The 16,561-nt window shown below is 33.0% G+C and overlaps 1 protein-coding gene across 1 annotated transcript in view; it reads left to right on the plus strand.

Moving 5' to 3' along the window:
• The window catches only part of SEMA3D (semaphorin 3D), a 115,013-nt gene that overhangs the window by 37,309 nt on the left and 61,143 nt on the right, over positions 1-16,561 (plus strand). The window contains exons 4-6 of the mRNA XM_011364373.2: positions 6,640-6,759; positions 11,410-11,503; positions 14,123-14,251. Coding sequence (XP_011362675.1) covers positions 6,640-6,759; positions 11,410-11,503; positions 14,123-14,251 — 343 coding nt within the window. The remainder of the gene's footprint in view (positions 1-6,639; positions 6,760-11,409; positions 11,504-14,122; positions 14,252-16,561) is intronic.

Raw genomic sequence — 16,561 nt, forward strand, 5'->3', positions numbered from 1 at the left:
TTAAAAGACTAAGAATCTGAGACAACAGGTTTGTTCATTCATTTGTTCAGTCACTTATTCACTTAATATTTATTAAGAGCCTAAATATGTGCATAAATATGGGTATGAAACTGATATGGTATCTACTTTAACTGAGCTTTCAATCGAATGAAGGATACATACATTACTCAAATGATGACTTGTATGTAATCAAGTACTGCAAAACAAAATAATGAAAATAAAGAAACTTTGATTATACCTGATTTTGTATTTAGTTAGTGTTAAATGTGATCTTTTCAGGCACATTTATGTTAACAGAAATATCTGGAGGAGTGTTAACATCAAATGCAGCAGGAAAAACATTTTACATTTATTTTACTAGAAATAGAAGTTGAAGGAGAAACACTCAAGGTCAGTCACCAAAGATTTTAATTGTGACAGTGTTCCCATTTCAGTAAGTTTACTAATTCTAGTTATTTAGTAACTCAGTTGCCCCAATTATTAAGTTAAAGGAAAGGGTGATCATCCTTTCCAGAGGTGACATCCTAGAGTATGTAGAACCCAGTAAATGGAATCTATTCTTCCAATTTAGTTGTATTTGGAGCTAGTAATAACCCCTAACAGAACACCTACTGCTAAACCAGGATTAGAGATTTGGGGAGCTTTTCTCTTTTTACTGAATTCTGTAATGTCTGACACTGAATCATGTAGAGATAATACAAGTCTTTGTCTCCTTTTTAATTTGTCCCTTTAAGATAATATTATATTTTAGAGTTACTAAGAATAGCTTATATTTTTATAGCATTTAACCATGTTCCAGGAACTATTTTTAATGTTTTATATTTATAACCTCCTTTAATCTTTATGATAATACTATATGATAGAGTTTATTATAATTTCTTATTTTCCAGATGAGAAGACTGAGGCCAGGAAAATTAAATGACTTGTCCAGTATCACATATCTAGTAAATAGTGAAGCCAGGAATTGAGTCCAGAAGTTTTGTCCCCACAATCTGTACTCTTACACAACACTATAATCTACACATAAAGGTCTGAACTTTACACATAAGGCCTGAAATCTGTGTTCCTCAAAGCATTTTTCTCTTCAGTGTCACCATAATATAGATCCTCATTATTCAGCACTGCAAAATTCTGGCCAACAGAAAACCGAGACAAGTGTGTGATTTTATTGACGTCTTTTACTACCCTTGGCATCACCCTCTCTTTTCCCTGCTCTCTAGTAATCTTTACCTACTTCCCAAGAGTGTGTTTAGGATTAACAAGTGTTTGGAAAGACTGTCCCTTTACACAAAGGTACTATATAACTGAAAAATAGTGAATTATTTACCATAATGAAAGTTAACTAATTGGGGTGGGGAGGGAGTGGAAGATGAGGAAACAAAAGAGAACTATTCTTCTTTCTTGAACACAGTGCCCAGTTTAATCTAAGGCAAGAAAGAGACAACAGGAAGCTATTTGGGTACTCTTTTGTTTCTGCTTAGAATATTTTTCCAAAGAAAGTCACTAAAGAAGTGTCTTTAGTTCTGACTATAAAGAGCAGGGTAAACAGGTCACTCAAAGCAAAAGAACGCACAGGGTGTGAAGGCTGTTTGTCAGCTTAACCACGGAGGTGCACAACTTGTCTCTAGAGGCATTTCATAGAATTAAAGGATCTTGCTTCTTTAAAGTTCAGTGATTACACTTTTTTCTTTTTTTTTTTAGATTGTCTAAAAATAAAACAAAGTGTTCATTGTAGAAAATTTGCAAACTATATAGAAATCATCTGTAAATATTTTCTCCTCCATAAACATTACCCAGAGATAGCTGGTGACATTTTGATGTTTATTCTTCTATCTTATCTATTTACTGTTTTTCAGAATGAAATCATTGTATACATAGTCCTTTAAAACACTTTTTTATCCACTTCACAGACTTCCATGAGCATTTTCCCATGTCATTAAATTCCTTTCTATAACACTACTTTTAATAGCTACACTGCATTCCTCTATATATTATTTCATCAATCCCCTATTGTTAGAAGTTTGGTATAAATCCAGTTTTTACTATTGTAAATGATGCTGCACATGAAAAATCTTGTATATAAATATCGTGAACATCTTTGACTATCGAGTAGAATTACTAGTCAAAGGATATAATTTTTTATATATATACATTGCAAAATGATGCTCCAGAAACTTTATGCCTCTTTTGCTTTAACCCGCAGTGATGCTCATGAGAGGGTATATTTCCCTATACCCTTGCTAACATCAGATACAACATATAGTTAATATATAATACTAAAACATAAATAAGTAAAATAAATATATTAAATGTTTGCCAACAAAAATAAAATTATTTTTGTTGTTTCTGCTTGGAAAGATTTTCATTACTCTTCGAACTAAATATTTTATGTAGTTGTAAAGTTAGGATTTATTTTTTGGAATAGTATATCCTTACAATTTGTTCACTTTTAAATTTAATATGTTCCTTTTCCTTACTGATTGTTTACAGATTTTCAAGATTTATAGATTGTATATAATTATATATATATAGATAATATAAAGTATGTTATTATTTTGTGATCTACTCATGGAAAAAAACATTCTTTCCCAGTTATCTTATTTGATTTATACTTTAAAATATTTAAATAAGCAACTCTCTCAATTTTTTTTTCTTTAAAATGTTTTCCTTTGCCCTCTACTACAACTTGGTTTAGCTCTGTTGAACTTTCCACAGTTAGATCTTCCATTTTTATGAGAGAAATGTGATATTTGGATTTTCATGTATTTATTTTGAAGTGTTAAAATATTTTCAGCACTATAAGACCTAAATAGATATCTCTGCAAAACTGAAATCTGAGGTCTGCTAGGCAAACCTAATATGTCGCACAATGATGAGCACGTGATGTATGATCAAAAATATTTTATGATCACAATATTCTGAAATATATACTAAAAATAAAAAGAGTACATTCCTAATAAATGAGTGTTTTTCCATATATATAAACTGAATTAAATTAAAATTAGCATTTATAAGTCAGAAATGTATCAGAAATACATATGCTGTATTGGATTTAATTGGACTATATGTAAGTTCAGAGAATTACAAGTACTTCTGTTTTGCTAATATTTTTCCAGATAGCTAGAGAGAAAATAAAATTCCAAGTGTTAATTCATTGACTAATAGATATTTGTCTTTTCTCCAACAACTAATCAGTTTTATATTTGTTTTATTTAGTTAGTTATACATACATATAAGGATGTATGTGAAAGGTAAAATATTGAAACAAATAATATACCTGAGAGAATTTTTAAAAATTGATGCTTGTTTTTATTCTCTCTTCTCTCCCTCCCTCTCTCTTTCTCTCCCTCCCTCTCTTTCTCTCTCCCTTCCCTCCCTTCCCCCCACCCTCTCTCTTTCAGTGTGGATGGGAGAAGGTGGGAAAGAGAGTAGGTAAGAGGAATAAGGGAGGGAAGGAGAAATTCAATGCTTTTCCAAAGTTGAGTATATTTCACTGAATTGAATTGTTTGGTCATATAGAACAACCCTTGTCATTGTGGGCAATAGTTGACAAATTAGCCAGTTTTCAGGGAAAGTTATAAAAGCTGCTTCTCAAAGTTATCTTTCTTCATGCCTCACGGAATTACACCACCATTAACAGCCATGCAAGTAGCTAAGTGAATTAAATCAAGTTAATTATTGCTCCTGCTATTTAAGCAAAACTTGGAAACTTTGCGCATGAAAAGAAAACAACACAGAATCCTTGAGACAAAAAAAAAAAAAAAAGTTTACAAATTAAAAGGAAAATCATTGTAAAGTTTTTTCCTCACATCATTAGTTAGCTGAAATGCCCACCCCAGACAAATTTAAAGTAAGAAACCTTGTCTTTTAGGATCCCTGTTTCTTTCCTCCAGGCAACCAATATATTTCCATTGCCTCCAGGCTGCTTAGAGAATTATATCCTTTATCAAATTCACTACAGAAAAATTTGAGCAGAACTGACTTTTTTGTAAACTGTGTCAGATAATTCAGGATTTATCCATACATTGTTGCATTCCATGTCAGCCCAATCTGAGAGAAGAGAGGGATTTCATAAATAAATCCTTGGTAACATTTTACCAAGTCAGAAACTAGCATATGGGCTGGCTACATTTTAATATGTACTCCTAGAAAAGTTAAAGGATATGAAATGGCTTAGGTGTGATTCAGAGCTTTTTCTTTATAATCACTAAAATTCTATCCCCTATGTATATAAAACTTCACCCTGGGTCTTATTTGCCTTTTTAAGCAATGTTGTGTCTCTGAGTCCTTAATCTTTTTGACTCCACAATTTATAATCTAGAAAGGGAATTGTTTTGTTTCTTTATACAAATATTTAGTTCAGATTCTTGTAAAATTAATGTCTTATTCGGCTTGTGCTGCTATAACAAAATAATGTAAACTAGATGGCTTACACAGAAAACACATATTTCTCACAGTTCTGGAGTCCGGGAAGTACAAGATGCCAGCTGATTTGGTTCCTGGTGAAAATTCTCTTCTTAGCTTGCAGGTGGCCATCTTCCTGTTGTACCTTCTTCACATGAAAAGAGTGAGAGAGCAAAGCTCAGCAGACTCTTCTTAGTCCCATCACGATGATCCCACTGCTAGTACCAGTACACTGAGGAGTAAAAGTTTCAATCTATGCATTTTGGGAGGACAAAAGTATTCAGTGTATAACAATTACCCTTAAATTATATGACTATTTGGTAAGACTGAGCATTTGAAAAAAATGATGAAATAACTGGAAGTGAGTCAATCCCACCTCATTCCAAACACGTAAAGTCTTTCTCTCCCTGTGTATTGTTCCTTGTGTAGATCTCACACTTGCATAAATCCCTTCATGGGGAAAAGAACAAGAAATAAAAGTCCCTTCAGTGAGCAGGAGTGAGTAAAATAAAGGAGAATATTAAACTTTACAGTGTAGCAATGAAGCCATCATTACAATTTATCACATACGGTTTTACACTTTGCCCTGACGTTTCTCATATTACTGCGTCTCTATTGTTCGCTCAAAACCATTAGTATGGCATGTTTACTCTCAGAATTAGATTTTCTTTTGAGATTGCCTAATATGTTAAAGAACGTGAAGCTAGTTCCCTGGGTGCCTTTGTCCTAGTAGAAAATAAGCATAAAGGCAAAAAACTTGCCTAATATGGTTCGGTTGAATAAGGCTATCTGTCAGAAAATTATCCTAATGAATATAAAATGTTCCTTTTTTAGGAGCCTACGTATAATAAATATATGTAAACATATGTAAATATTCAGGACATTAAAGCCATTTGTAGTGTGATTTGCACATCCTTAGGGAAGACTTTATTTGCAGCACACAACCTAAGTAACCACATGCAGTGGCCGTGCTCTTATTGAAGAGGCTGAATCTTCTTACCTGATAAAGAAACATCTTTTACCTGTGTGGCTGCAGGACTGACGTTTTCCTTTCGTATAATCTTAAGCAGCTGCGTCGTTTATAAGGAAGCAGAGAGCGGAGGACTCAATGAGTTCACAGTAACATTCTTCTGTGATAAAATATGCAGATTTTATTTTATTTTATTATTTTAAATTTCTCCTAACAACTCTACTAACAATAGTGACCATAAGGTGAGGAACCTGGGGCCATTGAGACAGAGAGAAACTGGACTTTTTAAATGAATCTCAGTAGTCTCATAGGTTCTCAACTTCCTTAGTAAGCACTTACCCATCTCTTGGATAGAGTCAATCTAAAATAAAAGATGCTACAGCCCAGTATTTTCTCCAGGGTCTTTGGGTTCAGAAATTATGAAGCCATTTTTCAGAGATCGTTTCCAATAATTTCGTGAAGATAAAGAGTCACTTACGAGGAGGTAAATTGAAAATAATATATAATAACAAGAACAACTACTCTGAAAATTTGGGAATCACTATTTACAAGTAATTGAGGGATAGAAAAGAATTAAGTCATGAAGATAATGAGGATATAAAAAATATTTTTAGGCCTAAGCATATGCAAAACAAGCAGAAATCTAAACATTTCTTCAAAAATTGGACATGGTATAAAAAATATTCATGGGAAAAACAGAAGAGATTCTTGGAATAAGCAGGAATTCAACTAAGTATTAAAGGCTTTGTAAAATTAAAAATAAATGGAAATAAAGTCATAGTCCATTTTAGTCAATAAGAATGGAACACACAGAAATACAGGAATTTGTTCAGTGTAGCAGCGACAGGTGATGTTGCAAACAGAATCTATATGAGATAGATGATATGGGGACATCAAAACATAATGAATTTTGTTCTCTATGTAATTCTTGAAAGTACGGATACCTCATTAATATTCTATGTATATTCATTCTCTAGACCCCATTGAGTACCACTACAGAGATGTGCATTCTGGCACTCCGATTAGTACGAAAGCTTTAAAACTTCAAAAAGCCTCAAAGTTATTCATTTAAGCCACAGTTTCTAATTTGTTTTGCCTTCTTTGCTAAGTCAGATGTTAAAACATTTCTCATAAATATTTTTTTTTTATTTTTTTCTCCTATTTTTGATGATTTATCTACTTGGAAAACAGTTGACATGAATGATAATCTTTCAAAACCTTGAATTGTGTGCTAATGCTTTTATTTTTTGTTTTATACCCAATAGACAGAATGTGCAAATTTCATTCGAGTACTCCAACCCTATAACAAAACTCACATTTATGTATGTGGAACTGGAGCTTTTCATCCAATATGTGGCTATATTGATCTTGGAGTCTACAAGGAGGTAAAATAATGAAATTGCATGAAAACGATTTATTTCAATACCTTGTTATGTAATGCCTATGACATTAAACAGGCGGATTTGGATATAAAGATGAGATCATGTAGTATATGAACTGTATAAGAACTCATAGTCACAACTGCTTTATAGAATGCCATTTTGATTACATACTTTATCTAAAAAAAATTTTTCTATTAGAAGTTTTTTTTTTAATTAGATGATCAAAATTAATAGTGCAAAACGTTGAAAGGGCTTATTTTCTGTGGGATCTATGTATGTCTTTATTTTCTCGAGTTTTTTTTTTTTTTTTATAACTAGATCTGTTCAGTATGTTACTGTTGATAAAAATTCATTTCCCATAAGATCTTGCAAAGGAATGGTATCTTATGAGTAATGTCATTTTTTTTCCCAGGTAACAAATTTAGCCTGTTACTTATGTTTACAATAGTGGACACTAAGTACAGAATTTTAATGATTTTCATAAAATTGTATAGATAGATTAGCACGCTGAACTCATTATTTCTGCTGGACAAAATTGACATAGTGAAAATAAAGGGTGTATTATTTAGGAGTAATTCATTCCATTTATCAATGATTATTTCAAAAAATGAGAAACATGCAGATTTCAGTAATTTAACTAATAACTAATAGAGTGCTTTCTTTGTGTCATGGACTGTGCCAGGCACTTTACGTGGATTGTTTCCTTGGAATTTCACAACACTCTTAATGAAGTTAGTAGCTCTATAACCCCCAATTTACAAGTTAGTAAAAATTGAGTCTCAGTGGAATTAAATAACATGCCTAAGATCACCCAACTAGTAAATGGTCTAACAAGAAATTGAACCAAGGCAATTTGTCTCTAGAGCAAGCATGCACGACTGAGCTTTAGAACATGGACTCTTAAGTATATCTTTGTAGGAGTTGATGGGTTGCACTATCATTCTAATGTTTATGTATATATTTCTTGTGAATAACCACATATATTTGCAGGATAATTGGCTGTGTGTTTAAACTTAAAGTTTGGGTTTATAGAACAAGTTTCTTTGTACTGATTTAACTGATTCTTACAGAAATCAAACCCACAACTGTGGCTGGATAAATTTTCCTTTCTAACCAACTTGTCTAACCAGCCCAGACTCAACTGTTTGAAAATAAAGCAACCCTGATAGTTAAATCTCTGAACCAGTAGGAGATTTGGCAACTTGAATTTTTCATTCTTTGTTGCTTGTGTAATATTCTCTTGCCTAGCTTTGATGAAGGGTAATATATAATAGTAGCTCACAACATAAGGTATAATTATATGAGATAGCCTTACAGCTTGGATGTGTTTTGAGGCCGGAGGCTAAAGGCCAAACTAACAACCTGCTGAGGGATGCAAATAGTGTTCTTTAGCTCCTAAAAGTCACAAGTGCTGAAAAGGAATTTAGGCGGAGCTAATTACTTAGGTTGGGACTGTCAAGAAGCCTGGGGCAGTCAGATTTACAAGTTCTGTAAATAAGAGACTTATGAGTGAACAGAGGTATTGAGCCTTGTGAGTTTGCTGCTGGTCAAGAGTACAGGTTATTGTAGTCAGCCCTACTTGAAGATTGTTAACTTTTTAAATGAATTATTAGTTTTAGGAATTCATTGTCCTTCCAGAGGGAATTTAGAAGGTCCTTCATTTTCAAATAGATAAGGATGCTCCAGAGGTGACTGGGAAGAAGAAACAGCAATATTTAAAAGGAATGGAGAAGAGAAGTGCGGGAAGTCCCTTTTCTGGAGACTTCTGTTCAGTGTAGCCGGGGCGATAGGAAGAAGGATAAAAAAGCTAAAATTAGTCCCAGATTTCTGTCTTTGGCAGTGAGTTGGAGAGTGGTGTTATTTATTGAGGTGAGAATAGTAAGTTAGTGGGGAGAATGGTGAGTTAGTTTTGTATGTTCTGCATTTGAGAAATGTTCAGGAGGTCATGCCAAATGGGCAGTTGGATCTGGCTCTCAGAACAGAAGTCAGGGCCGTTGTCAACAACTAACCACTTGAGCGTGGGGAGCCAGAGTTTAAATTATGGCTCCAGTCATTTACCAGCTCCATGGTCTTAGTGCATAAGCTTTCCATGCTTCTATTTATTCAGCAAAATAATGATCATAATAATACTAGCTACCTCACAGAGCTATTTTGAGGACTAAATGAGAAAATGATGGTATAGGCTTTGGCATAGCGCTTGCTTCATTCCAGTCACTTAATACTCAGCCATAGTAGGCAACAGGAACACAGAGAGGTAGAGTCAAAAGTATAAAAAGTAACGTCTGCAATATATATATTCTATAAAACTTGGAGCGCCTGATAGTTGTTAAATAATTAGATTGAAAGTGTGTTCTTTCCTCTGGGAACTCTCCTCTGCTGATGCAAATCACAATGTTAAATAGGGATGATATTAATAATAATTTTGCTTAGTTGTGATGATTAAAATTTTCTATCATTCTTCTTACCACTTTATTTCAATAAGATTTTTCTATGTGAACATTAGATGTTTTTCGCATAATTAATTAGGCTTAAGGAAGTTAATGGGAAAAATCTTATAAGATTGAAGTTGTCTCAAAAATTAGTGTCAAATAATTCAGTCCGTTTATTCGGGTCAGGATATTTAATCAGCGTTATATTTTACTATGTTTTCTCGTTGGTGTCGTCGACTCTGGCTCAAGGAAACTTGCTTTCCTGCTATCTCTTTTTCTCCAGGAGATTATAAGGGAAACCTTGTCCTCAGCCTCCACATATACCAATGTTATGGGCTTATCTTGAGAATTTAATGAAATGTTGCATTTCGAAAACAGTTCTGTACAATTATAAAGGTTTATCTAGTAATTTGCATCAATTGTGACATTTTCTCAGATATTTTCTTGGTTTTCTTCTTTAGCTTTTTACTATAATCTTCTGGTGCACCCTGATTCATCTTACTTCCCCCTTTTACACTATTTCATTACAGGCAGAGTCAGCAGTTCTATTTGATCTGTGGAGAATAATGTTCCCTTAATGATATTTAAACATGCTTTCAAGTGACTATCTATAGATGTTTTTTCCTGACATATCTCTAGACTCCCTCCCCCACCCGCTCACACACACAGTTGGGAAGCATACCCTAAATGTGTTTTCACTGGACTTTTTTAATGCCTAGGCTCCACAATCATAATTTGTCTTTAGCTGACCTGTTCTAATTAAACATACTTGGGCTTGATCATGTTACACAGTTGTGATGAGTTGACTATAAATTGATTTCAATACATTTTTTAAGTTCGTGAGTTTGAAATTCTGAGACTAGATTAGTTAAAAGCCTGATCTTCAGAGATAGGTCTGAGTTCAAGCTACTGCTTTGCCTCTTACTTCCTTTGTGATGCTGAACAAAGTACTTAACCCCTCCATCCTCAATATTCCTCTTGTAAAGCTGGAATACTTAAAGCGGCTAATCCTTAGGCTTATGGTGAGGATTCAGTGAAACAATGTACATAAAGTTCTCAACCTATGGTTAGTACCTATTAAGTGTCAGGTACCATTACTCTTGGTATTAAAGTGCATTTACTTGAAACTATGAAATAGCAATTATTAATCATGCTATTTAAATTGCTATTACTATTTTTTAAAGACAGATAGTAGTTACTGGTGGGTGCTGTTCATAAGAAAAAGATCTGACATGGCAACATAATATAACAAATAATTCAATTTCCTTGATCCCTTTTGCTTCATTGCTTGCTTTCTAGATAAGTAGCACTGGATGGTCCTTTCTTATTATATGAATGTGTGCTCCAATAGAACTTTGTAGATGTGCCATCTAGAATGTCTGAAATGCTGAATTTCTCTAACTAGTACAAAGACAGGGTAAGTCATCAGCTTTTTTGCTGGATAGTAGTGTTTCGTTATGAAATACTACAGCTCATGGGGCCATATTCATTATACATTCATATTTTTCTTGGAAATTTCAACTTAAAATGTTATTTTTTCCTAAATATTAAAAGTCTGTCAATGTCATTCTGTCTGTGGCCACTATTGTAAAAATAGATGTTTCAGCTAATATAACTATGTGGTTTATAATGTGTTCAGTGTTTGCATAATAGTGAAAATGCATCAGGATTTTTTTTTTTTTGCCCATATGTATCAATAACTCTGAAAATTAACTGCCTACCTTAGAACACTTTTATATCACTAAATTTTAAAATGTTATAGAGATTAAGTAATTTGAAATAGTTGCCGATGCTTAGGTAAATAGATCATAATAGCTATGAAAGTGCAGTTATAGTAAATTTATTTCTTAGATGAGGAAATTGGCTTATTAGGTTTAATCAGTCAGTTACTAGGCTTAAGAGATATGTATGTTTTATGGTAATATTGATAATGATAGTGATCCAGACTAATTGAAATTATGAGTATATTACTACTTCTGATTTAAAAATTCATTCAGTATTATCATTACCACTTCGAGCAATTGGAGACCAAAACATAAGACTAGAATCTTGCCAGAAATAATGTTTGCTAAAGAGTTAAGGAGTGCAGCACGATGTACATGCTGCATGCTCAACAATCAGTTTTAGTGGAATTAATGAGTTCACATTTAGTTCTTATCTCCTCTGTTCCTGTTGATTCTGATATTTTAAAAAGTCTCACTTGTGTTAATATCTCCTATAACAGGAAGTTGTGTTCAAACTAGACACACACAATTTGGAGTCTGGCAGACTGAAATGTCCTTTCGATCCTCAGCAGCCTTTTGCTTCAGTAATGACAGGTAAGATCAATGACAGGCAGTTCTTGCTTTAGGTGTTTTTCAAAAAAGGTATGTGTAGGTTAAACTACATTTTCTTATTGAGTTAAAGATGATTTAGGAATCTTCCACTGGCTGTTGGGTTATAGTATTTTAGTGCTAAATCTCTCTATATTTAGCATCCTTATCAATAAAGTGAGGCTCCGCCATCCTTAATGTCCGCAGTTGCTTCTTTTACTTTTTTTTTAATTTTATTTTTTTATCCATGAAGTGATGCCCTCGAATGAACTTCTGGTCTCATTCTTTTCAATGCAAGTGACACACACTTACTTGCTCTATAATTTTACATTTAGATGTTTCAGATTTTCTTATACTGGTTATATCCCTATTTGGCTTGCTATGGAAGTTAAATTTAGCAATTTCTTAAACATAATATGTTACAAAATATGTTGAAGATTTAAGTGGGAGGATTAATAAGACATAAGTGAACTAATTAATAAAACAAATGAATCAGACTACGGAGTACAGATAATAGAATATTATAACACTTTTTCCTCAATTCATTATAACCTGATTATATTAGTGGAAATGTGAAATTTTTGCTAGCATATTCAGTCTTCTCTTGCTTTGTATATATTTTAAATGTTCTTATGAGATGACTCTCTGGTTTAAAGAAAACAGTACTGTGTGCTTTGAAGTCTGTTCTGAGGAATGTCAGCACAACCATTATAAGGACTCCTTTTGTGTTGGTTTGGTTCATGACATTAGTCTCTTTTTATTTAACTTGTCTCTCAAAGGTTTGAATAGAATGTAAGAGTGAAGCACCATGACATTTTAATTTTCACTTAGTGAGAAGTAATGATCTTCCTTGAAGTGAAAGTGTGTGTTTTCGTTTGTTTTGAAAGTTGTGACTAATGTTCGGTCATTATCCTCAAAAAATGAGGTAGATGATTTGTGATTCTGATTTGTCAAGTAGAATTGACACACCCTTAATAAAAAAAACGAATAGATTATAGGAATTGGTGAGTCCTCTTAAGAAATTCTAGGTAAATACAAAGAAGAAGCTTTAAAGTTTGGATATACAGATTTAGTTTCGGAGTTGAAACATACAATTTTTTTCCTACAAAATGTTCAAATATCTGCGATTTTATGTTTCATACTAATCGTTTGTTTCCTTTACTCTTACTAAACTTTTTTCATAATGTCTTTGTTGATGTTATTTTTGTTCTTCTACTTTTAAAATTTGTCCCATAATGAAATAGTACTATTTACCATATATTTTGGGGGAATACTTTAAGAGATGAAAGCAGTACGATATCTACATTTACTTTGCATACTTGGATTTCTCTCTTCTGTGCTTTCTCTTTTGGAGATTGACTATTCTCATTGTATAGGTTGATTGTCTCAAGTAGTTCAGTAAAAGACTTATTTAGATGGATATAATCAGAGGGCTTATAAAGTATCTGAATCACTTATACAAAGGCAGAATTTAAAGTTATATTTCTGAGGAAAATTGGATTTCAGTGATAAAGCAGTGTCTTTAGTTGTTCTTCTATTTAGGCATTTAAAAAAAATCTAAAAGCTCTGTAGAGACTAGTCCTTTTTTATTTTGGTTTATTACGTGTAACCAAACTAGTCGACTATGAAGATTTTTTGAAATAGAGGTTTAGCTCTCTGAAGGGCAACATAGTGTACTGTAGAGACAGTGTTCTTTTTTGCTGCCTCCCTCACCCCAATAATGCACTGAAAAACTTTAGGAAACATCGGCCTCCATCCCCTCTTTTTCTCCCTCAATCCTTTTCTCTACCCCTGCTTTCCTTTTCTTCTCTCCTCCCCATTTTTTCCTTTCTTCCTCTCCTCTCCTTTACCTTCTCTCACTCCTTCCTGTCTCCTTCCCCTCGTTCTCTATCTGTCTTCTCACCTACCTTTCCCTTCTCAACCTCTTTCTCCCTCTCTCACCCCCTTTCTTTTTCCCCTGCCCCTCCTCCTTCTCTCTTTCTCGTAAAACATGGATATGCACTTTACATACATAACAGAACAAAGAAGTTTGGTATGCTGTAATGGCAACATCTTTCCCTTTTCAGGAATTCCTGTTTATCAGAACTATTAGAGACATGACTAGCTACAAGGAATGCAACATGTTATAATTACAAAGAATGACTTCAGTGCTGAAAGCTCCCTTTCAGCAGAGATTAGGCAAAGAAAAGTTGTGGCCATTGAGGTTGTGTCAGTTAAGTAAATACTAATTATACAATCCATTCCTCATTGTGACATTTAGTTTTTAATATTTTTTTGTGTTGTTACAAAGAGGAACTCCTAATTATGACATATCTTTAGCTATTTGTGAGAAGAGAAAGAAGAGCTTATTCACAAGAGAAGCCAATGCATGTGCAATTATTAATTCAGAGGACTTTGGCCCTTTTCATATTCGAGTAACTAGCATTAGCTTACCAAATTTCATTGACTTATCTTTTCTTCAACAAAACAGATTTTTTCAAAATCCGAAGGTGAAATTTATGAATTATAACATCAATTATATTCTGATGTTAAGCAATAAACATCTTTGGTTTCATGCTGTGAAATTGTAAATAGTATCTGCTGGTAAACTCTTAGAAGTCCTATGTATTCTTCTCTCTCATCCAGATGAGTACCTCTACTCTGGAACAGCTTCTGATTTCCTTGGCAAAGATACCGCATTCACACGATCCCTTGGGCCTACTCAAGACCATCATTACATCAGAACTGATATTTCAGAGCACTACTGGCTCAATGGTTAGTGATTTCCTCGCTTTTGATTGTTTTGCCTTTGCTTTTGGGAAGATAAGAAACTCATTATTATTCATGCAAATGTGTTGGGATAATTGATTTAGCGCAACATTATAAAATACATTTGAAATAATTTCTCACTAAGTTGGACTTATCTCAGAGTCTGTTGTGTATATAATAATAATAGCTGACATTTATTGAGTGTGTGCCATTGTTCTTGACACTTCTATGCTCTAATTGATTTTTTCAAATATTCATAATGACATGAGGTATATATTATTACTATGTACTTTTTAAAGATGAGTAAACTAAGAGAAGTTGAATAATTTGGTCAAGATCTTATAACTTGTCAGTTGCCAAATTAGAGTCCAAGTTAGCAATCTTTCTCCTATAGTCTATTTTTTAATGACTAAGTCAAATACTATCTATGAACATAACAAAAAAGAGTTAGATTATAATGCTAAATTCTTTCATTTAAAGATAGTTTACATTTAGATTAAGACTTGTCTCTAAAATGTTAAGCATAACGGTATTGAGATTAGTTTGTCTGATTACCTTTTTGTTTAGGGGTTATATAGTATTCCAAGTTTTAAAAACAAAATAGAACAAAATAAACACACAAAAAAACAAAAGCTAAATGTATTTATTTAATTAAAGGAACAATGCAAGGATTTTTTTTTCTTTTTCTCCTACTGCCTAGAGCAGATCAGATTTTATTCTGATTTTTCTAATGTTTTCTAATTAATGTAGGACTTTATTCCACTGCCTAGAAGGGTAGCATTATACTGCTATTTAAGCAGGCAGATAGCATTTCTCATTCCCACCATAAATACTGAGTTTTAGTGGAGGAAACCTGGGTAGAGATTACCTAGGGGCTATCTCTCTTTCTCTCCTTATTGTTTAAGGAGTGACAACATAAACAAAAGAGAAAAACACTTTAAAAACATTTCTTTAGTCAAAACTTGCAGATATATTTGTTTACACAAAATGTGATCCTCATTGACCAAAGAAAACCCTGTTAATAGAGAAACAAATTTAGACCATCCCCAACTAAGTGATTACTCATTGATTTCTTAACATTCATGCAAGGGAGGACTGTCTTCTTGAGTATTGTGAGGTTTTGCAGAAATACTTGTTGTAAGAAGGACTCCATAGGTTTTACCAGTAGAAAAGCTTGGTTATCTGCTTAGGTAACAAGATAAACTTATGATTTTAAATGAAATACAAATTGTATTTCCCAGTCTTAGGATGGTAGATATCATTATGTTGTCATTTAGAAGTTTATTTCATTTTTTTTCTTAAAGATGAGATGTCCATAAAAAAGTCTGAAGTATTGTTAAAACAATAAATGTAGGAAATATTTATTCTACTATTATTTGCCTAACATGCTATTCTTAAGGATGTGTGAAGAGAATTTCAAAGTAGGAAGCCCTTACTCTACAACTTTTGAGGATCTATGGAATACTGAATGCTATTCTATGCACTGGGCCTGCAAATATTATACAGGAGGGCTGCTGACCTCATGGTGACAAATGCCTGAGGCATAAGAAGAGAGTGGGAGATGGGGCTGAAAAGTTGTAAATATTATTCTGAAACCAATAGGAAATTACTGTGGCTTAATTTCTTTTCTTTTTTTTTTAAACATTTTTTGGTCTATTTTTTTGAAGTATAATCGACCTATAACATTATATTAGTTGCAAGTGTACAACATAATGGTTCTATATTTGTATATATTGTGAAATGGTCACTGTGGTAAGTGTAGAGATCATCCATCACATAGTTATGATATTTTTTTCCTTGTGATGAGAACTTTTAAAATTTACTTTCTTAGCAACTTTCAACTATGCAGTACTGTGTTATTACCTATAGTCACCATGCTGTACATTACATTATTTATTTTATAACTGGAAGTTTGAATTTATTGACCCTCTTTAGTCATTTCCTGATCTTAATTAAGAATCAGATTTTTTTGTTTGTTTGTTTAAATCTGGGACAATAGGGAAGACTAAAGGAAAATGAGGACAGAGAAAAGGCCATTACACAAAAACAGGAAAATTGGATGGGACAGGAACAAAGGTAGTGGCAGTGGAGGTGGACAGGAGAATATAAAGGAATATATATATTTGAAATAGAAGATATTTGTTTGGGAATAGAAGAATTTGAGGAAGTTCAAGAGAAGATTTTGGAAACTGGGAAAAATTGTAATTAAAAAGTCAATACAAAGGAAGAAAATGAAGGTGGAGCAAATATACATAGCAGAAGTCTCAATGGATTGAATGTGGCCAAATGATTAAGAATTAGAAGAACATTTATGAT

This window comes from Pteropus vampyrus, unplaced genomic scaffold (genome assembly GCF_000151845.1).
Source record: "Pteropus vampyrus isolate Shadow unplaced genomic scaffold, Pvam_2.0 Scaffold4, whole genome shotgun sequence".
Taxonomy (NCBI): domain Eukaryota; kingdom Metazoa; phylum Chordata; class Mammalia; order Chiroptera; family Pteropodidae; genus Pteropus; species Pteropus vampyrus.